The following is a 17,139-nucleotide window of genomic DNA, read 5'->3' on the forward strand; positions in this document are numbered from 1 at the left end:
CTCTTACCCCATGAACTTTAAAGGGGTTATCCATCTTGTTCCATAAACAGCACTACTCTTGTCCTCAGTTTGGGTGTGGTTTTATAGCTCAGTTTAATGGACATGAATGAAACTGTGTTGTAATACCACACACAACCTGTGGGGGAAATGTTTTATTGTCTGTAAAAGGAAAAATTTACAATAAAATACTATATGGTTTAAAAAAATAATAACCCCTTTAAAACACTGGGATCGACTCCATGTATATGCCTACCATGTTGTACGAGACAAGGGGAGCCTATCCATGCTCTAACTCAACAGATATGTTCACTTTAACACATGTATGTATCAATATAAAACAAGCCACCTGTGCATGTGACCTCATACTCTACATAGTTTGTTTTACAACATGCACCAAGAAAAGCTAAATTTTCATTTTTTGTAAACAGACCAAATAGCCCTTGTACTGCTACCAGTGGCTATGTCAGGAACTGCAGTGCTAGTCAAGGGCTGACGACTGGTGTTGGCAGTGTTACATATCACATTCAGCAGTAGCAAAATGTAAAAAAACAAAAATAAAACAGTACTATTTCTAAAGCATTCCTATTCAGCAGCACCCCCCTGAAACTTTTGTACAGTACTCTATTAAAAGAAAAAACACTGGATACTAGCCATTCCACAAATATAACGCTTATAAAACGATTATCGGTCGTACTAGGCCAACAATCGTTTGGTGTAACAGCTCATGCTGAAAGACAATGATCAGCCGACATGCAGGATGTCGGCTGATCGTTGTCTTTCAGCATGGTGAATTAACTCGCAGTGGCAGCAGACCATACCTATCTTCTATGGGCCAAAACATCATCTGGGCAGACCTAAGAAGTTGGCACTTGTTTGCTCCTTAATATAAGGCCGTGTAATAGGGCCCTTAGCTACTGGGCTTGATAGCTTTAATAGGTCTATAGCTTTAGTAGCCTATACTGTCCGCAGCCAAATAAGAAAGAATTTTAGGAAGGTGGCTCATTGCCTACTTCTAATTGCAAAGTAATTTAATTATGTATAAAGCTATCTCACTAAGCAAGTGACTATAATTTACATATAGTTTAATAGAGTGACATATCATATCAGCAGCAAACAGGTGGAGGGCCCATGCAGAGCTTGTTTGGGGCTGTGGACATCCAAGCTATTTCTCTGCTTTATAGTTAATAGACATTCTTATTTTAGCTTTTTTAGGATGATATCCGCACATCTGTACTGTCTGTAAAACTCATTGTTTCGCATCACTTACAGAGCATGATTCTTCAACTTCTTACAAACTAAAATGCTTAATATGTATGCCTGAAGCTGTGCTCACTGAAGTTCTAATGAAGACTAATTTAAAATAAAATTTCTCACTGTGAAAACTAATTGCACAAATTAAGTCATAGACAATAAGAGGCAAAACTTATCAAATGTATTAGAGACAGATAAATATATAGATATCATCTCCGATAATGAAAGAATCAGAAAACGGGAACCAAGTATTTGATAAATGGATACTGCACATCATATCAATGATCATTTTATTACACCAATAAATACATATACAAATTAAGTTAACAAAAATGTATTGCTAACATAAATGCACAAAAACCATTTACCACATATAAAGGACAACACACAATCAGGCGCAAATTCCTTAAAGCTAAAAGACTGAGAAAGAAAACAACAGCTTCTAATTCCTTTATTTAATTGAACCTTCAACGTCCAGAATTTATCACCCTGTCATCACCTTAAAGCGATTCTCTGAAATTATAGGTCGAGATTTCTAGATGCAGGTGGTAATTCTTTTAGCAATCAGGATTTTCTAGCTTTATTGCTCATGGAAAGAAAGAATTGTCTTTTTGAACGTTTAGTGAATCTTTTGGTTTACATGGAAAATAATGGACCGTAATAGACTACCACAGGAGCCAGAAATCATCATTCCTTACAGGTACTAATGAAGAAATGCTTTTATCTGATGTACAAATCTTCTTTCAATGAAGTCCTACACAGGTGTAAAACTTTGTGTAGTGTTTAAAACTAGGTTAACATTAGCTGTGCTTTTATAGAAAAGTAAAACAAATGTGAAAAGACATGCCACTGTATAGTGATGGCTACAGGGGCGCCCCCTAGATGGTAAGCATGTTGTAGCTCCAGCAAAGGCTAGTTCTGAAGATGACTCATACAATAAAAGCGCCATCTTCAGCTAGCAAGGACGAGCTCCAAATTCTCCAGACATTTCAAATGATAAACTTCAAGACTTTCTTCAAAAGGAGTACCATCTGTGAATAAATAAGGAAAATATATAAATATAATATACAACTGAGATAGTTATCCAAAGCCAATGACTGAAGTTTCTCAAACTACAGTTCACTTAATGATTTTGGTGTTAAAGGGGAACTCTAAATATGGGGGCGGGGGAGGGGTTCATATAAACTGGTATCAAAAAGTTACACAGAGTTATACATTAATTCTATTAAAAAAAATAATAATTCTTTCCAATCTGACAAGGTTCTCCCTGCTGCCACCTCAGTCTGTGACAGGAACTGTCCAATGCAGAAGAGATTTTCTGGGGGCATTTGCTACTGCTCTGGGCAGTTCCTGTCACAAACAGAAGTGGAAGCAAAGTGTACCCTGTTAGACTGGACAGAATACGCCCCTTCCTGCAGAGCATACAGCAGTAACTAAAAGGCTTGAGGATTTTCTAACCCCTTAAGGACAGAGCCTGAAATGGCCTTAAGGATCGGGCCAATTGTCACTTTTGCATTTTCGTTTTTTCCTCCTCGTCTTCTAAGACCCATAACACTTTCATTTTTTCACCTACAGGGCCATGTGAGGTCGTTTTTTTCAGGAACAGGTGTACTTTGTAATTTTTCAATCTGCCATAAAATGAATGACGGAACCCCAGAAATATTATGGGGTGAATTTGAGTCAAAAAATGCGGTTCCGCAATTTTTTTCTTTATTCTATAGGTCAGTCTGAACACAGCGATAATCATGTTTACTAGGTTTTCTAGCGTTTTGCTAGTTTTGCAGTAAAACTTTTTTTTTTAGCAAATGGGTGTATTTAAAATGGCCCTATTGTGACTCTTATAGAGCTTTTATTTTTTCACCTATGGGGTCATATGGAGTGTAATTTTTTGCGCCATGATCTCTAGTTTTTATTAGTCACATTTTGTCCTAGATCAGACGTATTGATCGCATATTTTTTCTTTTTATACATAAAATGTAATTAAAAAAAAGCAATCTCTGCAATTTTTTTTACAGCTTTTTGTTCACACCGTTCAACGTGCGAGGGAATAATATTGTTTTATTTAAATAGACCGGACGATTAAGCAAGTTACGGTATATTATATGTTAATTAGCTTTTATGTGTTTTATGTATAAAATGGAAAGGGGGGTGATTTTCACTTTTATTGGGGAAGGGGCTTTATTTTACACTTTTATAGTCCCCTTAGGGGACTTTTACATACATAATTTGCGCACACTGATCACTGCTATGCCATAGGATAGCAGGGATCAGTCTTATCTGCGATCTTCTGAAAGAGGCTGCCGGTGGCAAACTATCAGAAGATTGAAGACTTGACTGCATGGAGGAAGGTATAAGGGACCCCCAGCAGTCAAGCAAAGAAAACAGGACCCCTACAGAAACGCTGCAGGGGTCCCGATTGGGAAGAGACCGGAGATGCTCCGGTCACTTACACTTAAACGCAGCAATGCGGCGTTTAAGGGGTTAATGGCGGGCGCCTGCACGATTGTGGCAGCCTCCCATTGAGGGTGAGAGCCTGGCTGCTGATAGCAGCCGGTCCTCCCCCGCTATGGGGCGAGCTCAGCTCGTGAGCCCGCTCCATAGCCTGGTACCCTGGCGAGGCGTACATTTACACCCTTTTGCGCCAAGGCCCAAGCTGCGGGGGCGTATATGTACGTCCAATGTCGTTAAGGGTTAAATAGAAGTCGTTTACAAATCGGAGTAACTTTCTGACAACAGTTGATTTGAATGTGCATTATATCAAGTTTGTTACTTTCATCTTGTGAGAAATCAGACTCCCCTTCATAAGCTACTGATTGATGCTTGTCGCATAACTAAAAGGCCATGTAGTTAGGCACTTGTTTAGTTTGGAGTCATAATAATAGTTTGGAATAAAGTAATATAACAGGAATGTTATGATGCTTTCATGTGGCCAATCCTTGTTGCTGAAGCATATAGTACAATAGTTAAAAGTAAAGGATACAGTGTATGTATCATACACATTTGTCTGGATAGGCAAACAACAGGACTTAGCCTCTTGTATTTTATTAGACCAATCTTCCATAACAAAGTAACATACAATTCAAGCAACTGCATTTACTTACAATGGGGAAAATAAGTATTTGATACACTTCCAATTTTGCAAGCTTTCCCATCTACAAAGAATGGAGAGGTCTATAATTTGTATCGCAGGCACACTTCAACTGTGAAAGACAAAATAAATAAATCCAGAAAATCACATTTGATTTTAAATAATTATTTGCATTTTACTGCATGAAATAGGTATTTCATCACCTACCAAGCATATAGAATTTGGGCACTCACAGACCTGTTAGTTTTTTTTTGAGAAGACCTCCTACTCTGCACTTATTACCTGTATTAATTGCACCTGTTTAAACGTGTTACCTGTATAAATAACATCTGCCCACACACTCAATCACACTTCAACCTCTTCGTCATGGCCAAAACCAAAGAACTATCTAAGGACACCAGGGACAAAATTGTGGACCTGAACAAGGCTGGGATGGGCTACAGGACACTAGGTAAGGAGCTTGATAAAACGGCAAGAACTGTTGATGCAATTATTAGTAAATGTAAGAAACAGTAGATGACTGTCAATCTCTGGATGATCTAGAGGAGGCATGGGAGAAGGTCATGTAGTCAGATGGGACCATATTAGAACTCAACTCACCATGTTTTGGGGGAAGGTATGAGTGCAATCCCAATAACACAGTCTCAATTCTGAAGCATGAGGATAAAAACAAAGGCGACAGGACTGCACTGACTGTACCCTAAAAACTTAAACTTGGCCAAGAACTACAGGAAACATCTGACCTCTGTAATTGCAAACAAAGGTTTCTGTACTAAATATAACATTGTTTTTCTATTGTATCAAATATATATTTCATGCAATAAAATGCAAATTATTTAAACAGCATACAATGTAATTTTCTGGATTTTTAAAATAGATTCTGTCTCTCACAGTTGAAGTGTACCTTCGATGACAATTACAGACCTCTCCATTCTTTGTAGATGGGAAAACTTGCAAAATCGACGGTGTATCAAATTCTTATTTTCCCCACTGTATAGTGAGGAAAAAAACTACACAAATACAAGGAGGTTAAATCCATGAATAAATCCCAAACAAAACTAAGCATCTAATATATTTGTGGCAGATTTTTAAGGTGGTTTAACACTAATATATTCACACTAAATACTTTGTCTCAAAATGGTTTTCTTCACCATTGAGAAGCAGGTGTATGCCTCGCAGTACTAGCCAGTGGGCAGGTTTAGACCAGAGCAGTGCACAATATACTGACGTTATCATACCACAGTATAATCTTTCATGACAACCCTGTGTTTAAAAAGAATCAGAAAAGAATATCAGTAAATCAGTCAGAATTCAAGTTAAAGGGGTACTAAGGCAAAAATCTTTTTCTCTCAAATTAACTGGTTTCAGAAAGTTATATAGATTTGTAATTTACTTCTATTTAAAAATATCCAGTCTTTCAGTACTTATCAGCTGCTGTATGTCTTGCAGAAAGTGGTGCATTCCTTCCAGTCTGACACAGTGCTCTCTGCTGCCACCTCTGTCTGTGACAGTTCCTGTCCAGAGCAGGAGAAAATCCCTATAGAAAATTTCTATTTCTCTTTCTCTGGACAGGGATGGCAGCAGAGAGCACTGTGACAGACTGAAAAGAAAACACCACTTCCTGCAGTACATATAGTAGCTGGTAAGTACTGGAAGACTTTAAAAAAGAAGTAAATTACAAATTTATATAACTTTCTGAAACCAGTTGATTTGAAAGAAAAAGATTTTCGCCAAAGTACTCCTTTAATAATGTTTTACTTGCACACATATTGGAAAGTTCAATTTCCTCATGACTGCCATTAATAAATAAGTGATAACAGGATCCACAGACATATTGGTTGTAATCTGTGTAGCAGCTGCTCAGAGAGACTTTTTTTTAAGTTATTAACAAATTGACATTTCGTTCTTCATGTCGGAGAATCTAATTAAAAAATGACAACCAATATGGCTTGTGACTTCCTATATTTGCAGTAGGTGTGATCAATATGGTGGTGGATCCTATTGTCGGTTTTACACAAACTTTTTCTGCAAAACCAAAAAAATAAAAATAAAAATGGGGCTAATATCTTTTAAGGTAACTCTGTAACTTCTGATTTACTACTATATGGACATTTCTGATTACAGGTGCCAATCCTTCACTTGAGATTAATAGAGAAGAAAAGTACATGTGCATGTTCGTATTATAATTTTACAAATTTTACATAAATAACCATCTAAATAGTACAACAATCTTACGTAAAGAAATATTAAAAAAGGACCATAGAACAGATGATCTAAAAAGGCACAAATCATGAGATTAGTAAATATATAGAACAACATATCACCATTTCTTTACTTACTTTTCCTCAATGTTGATAGGGCATCTTCGATTCTCCCTTTAACCAATGGAGTCTTCAGAGTAACCTTTGCCTAAGGTACAGATTGAGATCAGTCTCTTATTGGAATAAATCTTTCATGTGGTATATATTATCTAAAATAAAATTCAATTCAATGTCTTATGTAAGCCATCATTTTCACCCACAACTGTCTTTAACCCCATATATGTATATATACCTTCCTACTGCACATGCCCGTGCAGTAGGAACGTATTTATACGTTCCAAGACTAAAGAGGCTTTAAATGTGTGCAGGAAAGCTTCAATGCAGAGCTAATGTCAGGCAGCATGGTCATAGCGATCACAACGTTTACGGTAGTCAGTGACAGGACAAGGACCTGTCACTCACAGATCGAGACTCCCACAGCATAGGGAACACTTGTACCGACAGGAGGGGGTAAGCCACTTACCTCTGTCCTGTCTGAACTTTGATCTGTTCATAGAGTCTGCTCTCAGGCAGACTCTATGCACAGATGGCTGATAATACTGATGAATGCTATGCTATGGCATAGAGCATTGCATATATAAGTCCCCTAAGGGACTTATATGTGCAATATAAAATGTGTGGGTAGTAGTAAAAAAAAGTTTAAAAACATATTTTTTTTAAATCCCTAATAAAATGCCCCAATTAAGATTTATATTACCCTCTTTCCCATAATACAAATAAAAATATTTTAAAAATACACATTACATATCGTAAGGTGCGGGATTGACCGATCTATTAAAAAAATAATATTGTTCCCGCACGATAAACAGTGTAAATGAAATGTTCCTCCCCACCTTCTAAGAGACATAGTGCTTTTATTCTTCCACTTACCGGCCTGGTTGGGGTGTCATTTTTTTGTGCCATGATCTCTAGTTTTTATTAATATCATATTGGTGTAAGAGAAAAATTTGAATAGCTTTTTATAATTTTTTCCTAATATATAATTTAAAAACAACGGCAATACTGGTGTTTTTTTTTTTTTTTTTTCATTTACGCCGCTCACAGTGCAGAAACAATAAAGTTATACTTTAATAGATCTGCACTTCCGCTTTTTACAATTGTAAAACAATTTTACTGTAAAACATGCAATCAATAGATTGCATATACTGATCTATGCTATGCCATAGCATAGATCAGTGTTATTGGCGATCTACGCATAGGGCCTGCCTGAGAGCAGACTCTATGCACAGAGCGCTGATCCAACAGGATCAAGGTAAGTGACTTACCTCCGCCTGTTGGTACAAGCAATCGGGACCCCCGCAGCATGGCTGCAGGGATCTCGATCAGTCAGTGACAGGGGCTAGTCCTGTCACAGACTACCTTAAACGCTGTGATTGCTATAGATCGTGGCGTTTAAGGGGTTATTGACAGGTAGCTGGGGGATCGCATCTGCCTGTCAATATCTCCGGCCCCGGACACACTGATGTGTGCGGAACTGCTCTCATTGCAGCGATATTGTGGACGTGAAGGGGCTAATAGGATGAGGTGAAGGATAATGCTTTCATACTAAAATTAACAAGATTTGGAAAAGAAACTAAATTGGTGTGATCCATGACATGTTTAATGAACTTGTAATCACATCAACTTGATAGGAAGAAGCGAATAAAGTCTGTGCTACATAGGTAAAACAAAAGTTTTCTATTCATCATAAACATCATATGTTGTCAGCAGAGATTACATTAAAACTGGTCAGCACACCAAAGTATCAAAGGTTCACGACACAATCTCGACAATCAATGACAGGACGAGACAACCTCGGCCAGCACTCCTCGTAATAACACACATCCTTTATTAGGAAAATGCTCTGAAAGCTTACAGGAAGCTCAGTCATAAAAATGCACTATGCGTATTCACAGCATCTTTACATACAAGAAAAACACATTTAATCAAACACATATTAGACCTTAGGTTATTTATCCATTATCAAGATGCTCTTTTCTTGCTGTGAATATTCTTTCTGTGACCACCCCCCTGCAATGACAGCTGCTGCAGAGGGGCTGTCTTGGTGTTCATTACAGTGCTTAGTAAGAAGGTCAGGTAGGCACTGAGGGGTGTAGTACCACCCCTGGTACATCAGACAGCCTCATTTGCAGATTAATAAATTGGTTAATACATAAAAGCAGCACACTGGAACACCATATGAAAAGGTAGCCCTAACCCGCTGATAGGTTGCAAAAAGTTCCCTCTCATATTGCACCCACCTTCTGATAATTGTGAAGTAAGGCCCATAATGCAGAAGCTCCTATTCTCTGAATATTGGGGTTGTCGCTTTCCAGGCAGGCACATAGCATGGTCATAATTTTATCTAGAAACAAAAATCCATGATAAATTAATTTAGTACTAAATATAAAAAGGATATTTAATTTCCCATGGCACATTTGTAAGGAATACTAGCCAGTCCAGACCCATAAGTTACAGCAACCCATGTGTTACTCAGACAGCAAACTATGTGAAAGGCTGCTGTGCAATATTATACCAAAGTCTAACTGTGCTCCCTGAGGATAGAATTAAGCAAAGCGGTGAGTCTGAGGTGGAGGTCATACTTTGGGGGCCGTAGTACCTGGGGATCTTGGTATATCTGCACAGTAATCTATGTTTTTTTTATGTAGAGATATAGGTTGGCCCATGAATACAGTATGATTAAGCACTATGTAATATGTATTTAGTATTATGGTGGGTTACATAGTAATTTAAAGCAGCACTATCAGCAGGTTCTTCTCAGAGTACCTGCTGATATCAGTGAGCCAGTCCCGCCCACTATGCATATTTATATATGCATAGTGGGCACTATACACGGCGGCTGCGCAGGGAAGTAGTCCTGTCGAGGGCAGGCTGCTTCCCGCGCATGCGTAAATCCCCCGGGCAGCCGCCGCTCCTCTCGGAGGTCCCTCAAGAAGTAAGTATAAGTCTATCTAAGGCCCCGTTCCCACTGAGCAAAACTAGCGGAATGTCGTTAGCCTCCCACTCATAATGGGAGTCTATGGGAGGTGCGCGCTCCTGCTCTGTCCGCGCTGAAGAATGAACATGTTGAGCGGGAGGCTAACGGCATTCCGCGGCAGACAATTCTGCCACGAAATTCCGCTTGTTTTGCTCAGTGGGAACGGGGCCTTATACGTATGTCCTGAGGGACCTCCGGGAGGATTGTTGACGGGACTGCTTCCCTGCGCAGCCGCCGTGTTTAACGCCCACTATGCATATATAAATATGCATAGTGGGTGGGACAGGAGGGTGGGGGGGTGATGCTAACTGGCCCCGCGCAATGCCCAAAATGCTCTTATGCAAGTAATTTGCATAAGAACATTTGGCGATTTTAGAAACAATGTGGGGGAGGAGAGGGGGTGAAACTAATGGCCATATACTACTGAGGGACAAAACTACTGCGTGATATCAGCAGGTACTCTGGGTGTCGCTTTAATGTCCGTGGTTGAGACATCTATAAATAGCATTATATGCACTGTACATAATATACATGCAGTATCCCAGCGTTTTCGACTCTGCCCCGTGTTCATTTTTTTAATTGATAATCTAGATACAATTAAGTTTTGCATCTTTTGTTTAAATAGATAGCAAGTGCCTAATTGGGGTGGGGGTGGGTGGGGTGGGGGTTGTATTGATTGGTTGTAATGTGGATACCTGACCACCACTCATCGTAAAAACTTTTCTCCCCCTGCTGCAGGAAATGGGCTACAGAATCCATCTCCTGCAGTGAGAAAAGTGCTTAGCTGAGCTCCTTCCTTGCTCTAGCAACTGGTGAGGGTCTCGGCTACCAGACCACAACCGTTTAAAACCTATATGTCTCCATAGCCTGTCAAACCTTTAGTTTAGGTAACTTGGTTTTCAAGCAAAATAAAAAATGTAATTTAAACTTGTAGCAAAAATGAATTTACATTTCTAGAGAACCAGCACAGTCAGAGCTGTCCACACATCATACCTGCACATTATGGAGAATTAGTAAGAAAAAAATCTCCCTATCTCAATGCAGGAAATCTGGGCTTTCAGGTCACACGCACACAGACTTCTAAATGGAGTACAGTCTGTCTTAACGTGGCAGATACTCATTAATGGTATTCACCGACCATATTATGTATTCACTATTTCTTCTACAATGACCTCTGCAATTGGATTGTGTTAAATAAGATCAATATCAAGGATGAATTCCTGTTAGTAGCTTTTCTTAGTAGATGTACACCACAAGACATCGATCTGAAACTTGGTAGAACTTCAGTAAGAGGGACAAGACAGGAATGGAGTGGATGATCTGTCAAACACTACTAGATTAAGTCCAGTGTCTGTGGGGTGGATAAAGCGTTCTATATTTTGAGAACTTAGGAGACAGCTCTTACCTTCTTTTTTTTTACTCTACTGGTCAAATTAGCATTGTTCTGTATTAGAGAGTTCCCGATAAGCCATGATGAACCAGACTCTGTTATCTAGCTTCTTGTGCACTTACTCAAATATCATCTATGATTACGTGGAACAACTCAAAATTCAAGCTGCTCACTATGGTATAGTAATCTGGACATTTCAGCCTCCATAATAGTATTTTACTGTTTTACATGCTGACTTGTTATATAAGTTGACGATGATGAGTACAGTATCAATACCACTAAATTTTCTGATCTCTCATGGTGGTGACATTTATTGCCATTGTGTTTCCTTTTTTTAACAAACAATACAAAAAAGATAAGAAAAATCTAAAATCAAGCGTTTCTAGATGATAGCTCACCATTGGAAAGTATCTTTGGTTTATTGGCTTGGTTAAAGCAGATGTTATGTAAAATAAGCAGGGCAGTAGGTAAATTAGCCTTCTGCTTGTATTTTGTAAGTTCCAGGAGAAGATCTAAGCTCCCCTTCAGCTTCATAATCATCATCTGGCCATCATTTCCCAGTGACAAATTCCACAGAAAATTCAGCCATAGGTTAGCGGTAACATTAAGGCTCTTGTTATTGGCTTTTGTCAGGGAGAGGGATAAAAAGTTTTGTAGAAAATTACTCTGCAAATGAGAAGAAACAGCAAATTAGAAAGAAACATGAGAAAATCCATTCATAAATATGCTGTATACTCAACTAAGTCCAATGTTTTTAATGTTTTCGTGCAGCACTGGCATTACATTCCTGCTAATATACTATGCCGCTAAACTGGAATTCATTGTAGTACAAGATATTAATATCAGCTTCTACCTAATTCAATATATGTAAATATACATGCATTTTCCCTACATATACCTCATTACCAAAAGTATTTTTCCCCAGCACCAACTTGGCATAAGCGAAAGCAGGCCACCCACTAACACACATTTTTAACCACACATTTATATAACACCTGTTTACGAAAAATTGCCACACTACTAGAAACTATATTAAATTAGTAATCTTAATTAGATTAAACAATATCTTTAAACAAAGAAAAAAAAAAAGAATCAGCACGGATAAGAAGTGGCATTAGGATAAAAGAACATGATTATAAGCAACTAATATGTAAACAATATAGATAGGAATAAATACAAGTAATAATTAGAGATGAGCGAAGCGGGTTCGGGATTCGAGTCCACCCAAACATTCAGCATTTGATTAGCGGGGGCTGCTAAACTTGGATAAAGCTCTAAGGTTGTCTGGAAAACATGGATACAGCCAATGACTATATCCATGATTTCCACATAGCCTTAGGGCTTTATCCAACTTCAGCAGCCACCGCTAATCAAATGCCAAAAGTTCGGGTTCGGATCGACTCGAGCATGCTCCAGGTTTACTCATCTCTAGTAATAATAAGTTGCTAACAAACAGACTATTGCATGTAAAAGTCCCATAAGACCTGAACAATATAAAGTGCTTAGTGCAAATGAAATAAAATACACAGATCCTTATGGGGTCCGAGGCTACATACATACAACACTATCCACATTGTAATTACTCATAATGGATCCCAATAGTCACTATCTCTGACGCACGTTTTGGCTTCCACCTTTGACAAACTGATTCTTCTTTTTCTTTGTTTGAAGATATTTTTTAATCTAATAAAGATAACTAATTTAATAAAGTTTGTAGTAGTGTGGCAATTTTTTCGTAAATAGGCATTATATGTTATATTAGCCTGTAGCTACACATGAATATACATATTCCGTTCTTCACCCAGCAGTATTACATTTATTATTATTATGGCATAGCGGGTGTGCCTCTCTAGATTATATATCTTTTGGTTGCTAATTCCACATAATTTTATAGGTCTTTCCTGGAACAAATTAACCTGTCTTTTAACCTTTTTTTTCCCCACGGATTGAACGGATCTGACATCTGTCTACATCGGTGAAAAACATGGATGTGATGTAATCAGTGTAATTTAAAAAAGGCTTTAAACAGATCGTTGCAAAACACGGACAGGAATGCTAAACGGATGTTTTTTCATGGATTACAGAGGTAGATAGCAGACTTCATCTACGGACGATGAAGATACTGAACGAGTGAATGCAGCCTAATGGGATGTCCTAATGTCGTCAATGACATATCATTATAAAGTGTTATAGGATCAGGGCACTCCAGCCCCAAAAAAGTATGTTGCTCAGGTGGTGTGAGGATAATGGAAAAAGTGTATACCTAGTCCCAGTGCCCCTATGTTGTCTCATCTTTCTCTTCACTTGATGCAGGACCTGCCACCTCAGCCAGTTACTGGCCAAGATTTGAGTAGCTGAGGTGCCAGGTACTCCCCCCCAAGCGGTCATCTTGGGAGCAGGAAGAGGAGGAGATCAGACACCAGATGTAGAAAAGTACTGTTCTTCATGTAACTCAAGTGTAAATAAATCAGATTTTTGCTTTATGTATTCCATATATAGAACCAATACTGGTAATGTCAACCAACAAACTGAACCTACATCTTTCCCTTTCATTCTAGTAAGTACAACCGAAGAGTCAAAGCCAGTACCTTACTATTACCAGGAGGTATGTTATAGTTAGATATGGCATAACATTACATTCTAGTCTCTCTCTTTTACATACCTTCTGAATGACACATTTGCAGTCTTGAGTGTCAGCAACATTGGACAGGAGACCAAATACTGCTTGTTGTACAAGGCTGCTACAGGAAGATGGATCTGCAGCAATCTTTAAGACACTGTGAAGTACAGAGTTGCCTGTTGTGGATTTCTGTAATGACTGGGTGGACGGCAGTCCAGTGTTGGTCCAACATAATGAACTAGATCCTTGACAATGGGGGAATAAATTACCTTTTAATATAAGTTCAAGAAACAAAAATCTTCAGGTACATCTTATAGTTTTTGCAAAATTTCCCACTGTTTACTGCTCTAAAAGTGGTTTTATCCTAAAATAAAAGTATTTAATGTTCGTTTCACATTCGTACCATAGCTTCAATCAATGTTGGCTGACCAGTGGCATATAATGGGGTCTGATGAAGATTCTGGTAGGTATGAGAGCAAGACTAATACCACATACACATATTTTATACTAAATAGTGAGTAACAAGATGGGGGAGATCCAGTGGTGTCTCCAGCTTACTATGGGATAAGCAACAGCCTGAAAAATCTCTGTCCACTGCTTTGAAAGCTGTGCTGAACCTGATCTAAAAGAATATTACAATAGGACACTCTGGGAGGAAAATAAAAATAAAAAAATGTGCAATTCTAAGGGCGGGTTCACACTACGGAATTCTCGGGGACAATGTCCGCGGAATTCCGTCAGTTGTCCACCCGCACATCTGGGCGCCTTTCCGCCGGCCCCATAGACACCATTCTATGGACCGGCGTATTCTGCTATACGCTGAAAGAAGTGTCATGTCACTTCTTTTAGCGGATCGCGGAATACGCCGGCCCATAGAATGGTGTCTATGGAGCCGGCGGAAAAGTGCGTGCCCGTGCGGGCGGACAGCTGACGGAATTCCGCGGACATTGTCCGCGAGAGTTCCGTAGTGTGAACCCGCCCTTAGTTTAGACTAAACATTTGACTAATGCCCCAAATACATTAGTCTGCTTAAAACTGTGGTGCACATTTAGACAATCTTGTTTTCACCGTCTATTATTTGGCTTACCGTATTTTTCGGACTATAAGGCGCACTTAAAATACTATGATTTTCTAAGAAATTGTAAGTGCGCCTTATAGTCCAGTGCGCCTTATATATGGACCGGGACAGCTCCGGCCTCCATGGCGCAGATAGGCTGCTGAGCTCACATCTCCCCGCCACACAGCGCAGCGCAGCACTCCCTCACCTGGACTACCGGCCCATGGCTCCGCAGGCCTGTCCTGCTGTCCTGCTCTCCCGTTGTAGCGCTGTACCGCTCTCCCTGCTCTCCGCAGCCTGGATACAGGCTCAGGCATAGGCTTCAGGCATAGACTTTCATTCAATAGTGCCACCTAGTAGTTGGAGGTTATACAGCAACACTGTACTGTACTGAGGCTCCTAACTATGGTGGCCACAATGCTCCATGCAGAATTCTGCCAACTGGACTCGCTGGCAGAATTATGCCTATCCTGCATGGTGCATTACGGCCACCATAGTTCGGAGCCTCAGTACTGTGACATAGTAAGGAGCTTCAGTAAATACAGTACTGTGATCAGCAGGTGACTTACGTTTTTCGTTCGTTCAAACTTATACACTATAATGTGGTGCGCCTTATAGTCCGGTGCGCCTTATATATGAACCTAGATGGCTTAGCAGGCTAAAATTGAAGGTGCACCTTATAGTCCGGTGCGCCTTATAGTCCGAAAAATACGGTAGTTTCTGGAGCATTTGCTTGTGCAATTTCTGTGCATCTGAGTCACATTCTCTTTTAAGCAGAGCCTTACCCACTTATGTAAAGTAGGTCCTCCAGAGAAATTACACCGTTTTCAAATCATCTGGTGCCAAACCATTACACAGATTTGTAAATGACTATTCAAAAAGAAAACCTCAAGCCTTTTAGTACTCATTAGATATTGTATGTCCTACAGGAAGTGGTGTATTCTTACCACTCTTGCTCAGTCTTCAGGCAGACGGTGGAATCTGCCAAACCATAGAATGAAGCCTATGGAACCAGCGGAGATGCACGCGGCCACGTGCAGGGGCGAGCTGGGTGATCCACCGTACTGTGGACATACGCTCAGACTGGAAAGAATACATCACTTCCTGGAGGATGTACAGCAGCTGATAAGTACTGGTAAGTTTGAGGTTTACTTGTTTTTTTAATATGTCATTTACAAATCTGTATAATTTTCTGGGACCAGTTGATTTGCAAATGTTTTATCCCCTTATCCACCTGTTGAACAGAGTGCAAAACTTTATCCTATTTGGCTGATTTGTTTTAGTAATCTAATTGACACCAGAAATCTGATTTTGCACCAAAACACTGGCTCACACACTTTTATTCCCCTCTATGCTTTGAACACACAACTATTCTAAAGCCTTTAAGGGTATGTTCACACTGAGGAAATCAGGCGGAATTCCGCCGTGCTCAGTGTGTCATTGCCCGTCTATGGGAGAGCGCACGCTCCTTCGCTGCTGCGGGTCTTTGTTCGTAGCAGTGACACGTCACTTCTTTGAGTGGAGAGGTGAGGAAGCGGACGCGCACTCACCCTTCTCATTCACTCACTGTAGGACACTGAGCACAGCGGGATTCTACGGCAGAAAGTTACGCCACGGAATTCCGCCGTATTTGCTCAGTGTGAACATACCCAAATATAGTCTGATTTGAAAATATAAACATGTACTTCGCTGTTTAGAAAAACACACACTTTGTATATATGCAGCAATGAAAAATAAGAACACAATTAAATTCAAGTTAATAAAATATTACACACTGTTTTTTTTTTTTGTTTTCTTTCACTGTCTTTTTAACCAAAGTCAATGGACTTTTAAAAATAGCCACACCCAAAAGGAAAATCTGGAACAGGAGTTGCGAGTTTTACAAATATTACATTATTGTAAAGACACAGCTAAAAAAAAATCATAATGTTACAAAAAACTATGGTGTGTTAAAACATAAGCAGAGAGCGAAAAGAAAGGGCTTAAAAATCGATCATCTTTACAGCTACAGTTATGAAATAAAATTTAGCCATGATAGATATATGGGCACACAGAAGTAGTTCATTTTTGTTTTTTACCTGTGGGAAAGTTTGCTGTGTAGACACAAAGAACCTGCAAAGCACCTTGCATCAGTGTATCATCCATCAAAAGCCACGGCCACAGAGAATACAACACAGGAACAAACTGAGACTCCAGGGCAGCTGCCTGCCAAAAGGAAAAATTCTTTGAAACTAGGAGTTGTGGTCCAGCTTGCCTCAAAGAGACAGCTTTGTTCTGAACATTCAAAAATGAAAGACGGAAGAAACCAGAAATAATAATAATAATAATAATAACAATAATAAATAATAAAGTTCTGTACTCTTTAAAGAAACATTATTGGTAAGTCTTAAAGCGACTCTGTACCCACAATCTCCCCCATCCCCAAACTGCTTGTA

At 39.3% G+C, this 17,139-nt stretch overlaps 1 protein-coding gene across 1 annotated transcript in view; it reads right to left on the reverse strand.

Annotated features, from left to right (window-relative positions):
* Positions 1–1,500: 1,500 nt before the first annotated feature.
* Positions 1,501–17,139, reverse strand: part of RTTN (rotatin) — a 193,543-nt gene continuing 177,904 nt past the window's right edge. Inside the window, exons 45-50 of the mRNA XM_069957838.1 lie at positions 16,783–16,909; positions 13,690–13,892; positions 11,426–11,693; positions 8,901–9,004; positions 6,679–6,748; positions 1,501–2,282 (exon numbers count right to left, since the gene is read on the reverse strand). Coding sequence (XP_069813939.1) covers positions 2,203–2,282; positions 6,679–6,748; positions 8,901–9,004; positions 11,426–11,693; positions 13,690–13,892; positions 16,783–16,909 — 852 coding nt within the window. The 3' untranslated portion in view covers positions 1,501–2,202. The remainder of the gene's footprint in view (positions 2,283–6,678; positions 6,749–8,900; positions 9,005–11,425; positions 11,694–13,689; positions 13,893–16,782; positions 16,910–17,139) is intronic.

This window comes from Dendropsophus ebraccatus, chromosome 2 (genome assembly GCF_027789765.1).
Source record: "Dendropsophus ebraccatus isolate aDenEbr1 chromosome 2, aDenEbr1.pat, whole genome shotgun sequence".
Classification (NCBI taxonomy): domain Eukaryota; kingdom Metazoa; phylum Chordata; class Amphibia; order Anura; family Hylidae; genus Dendropsophus; species Dendropsophus ebraccatus.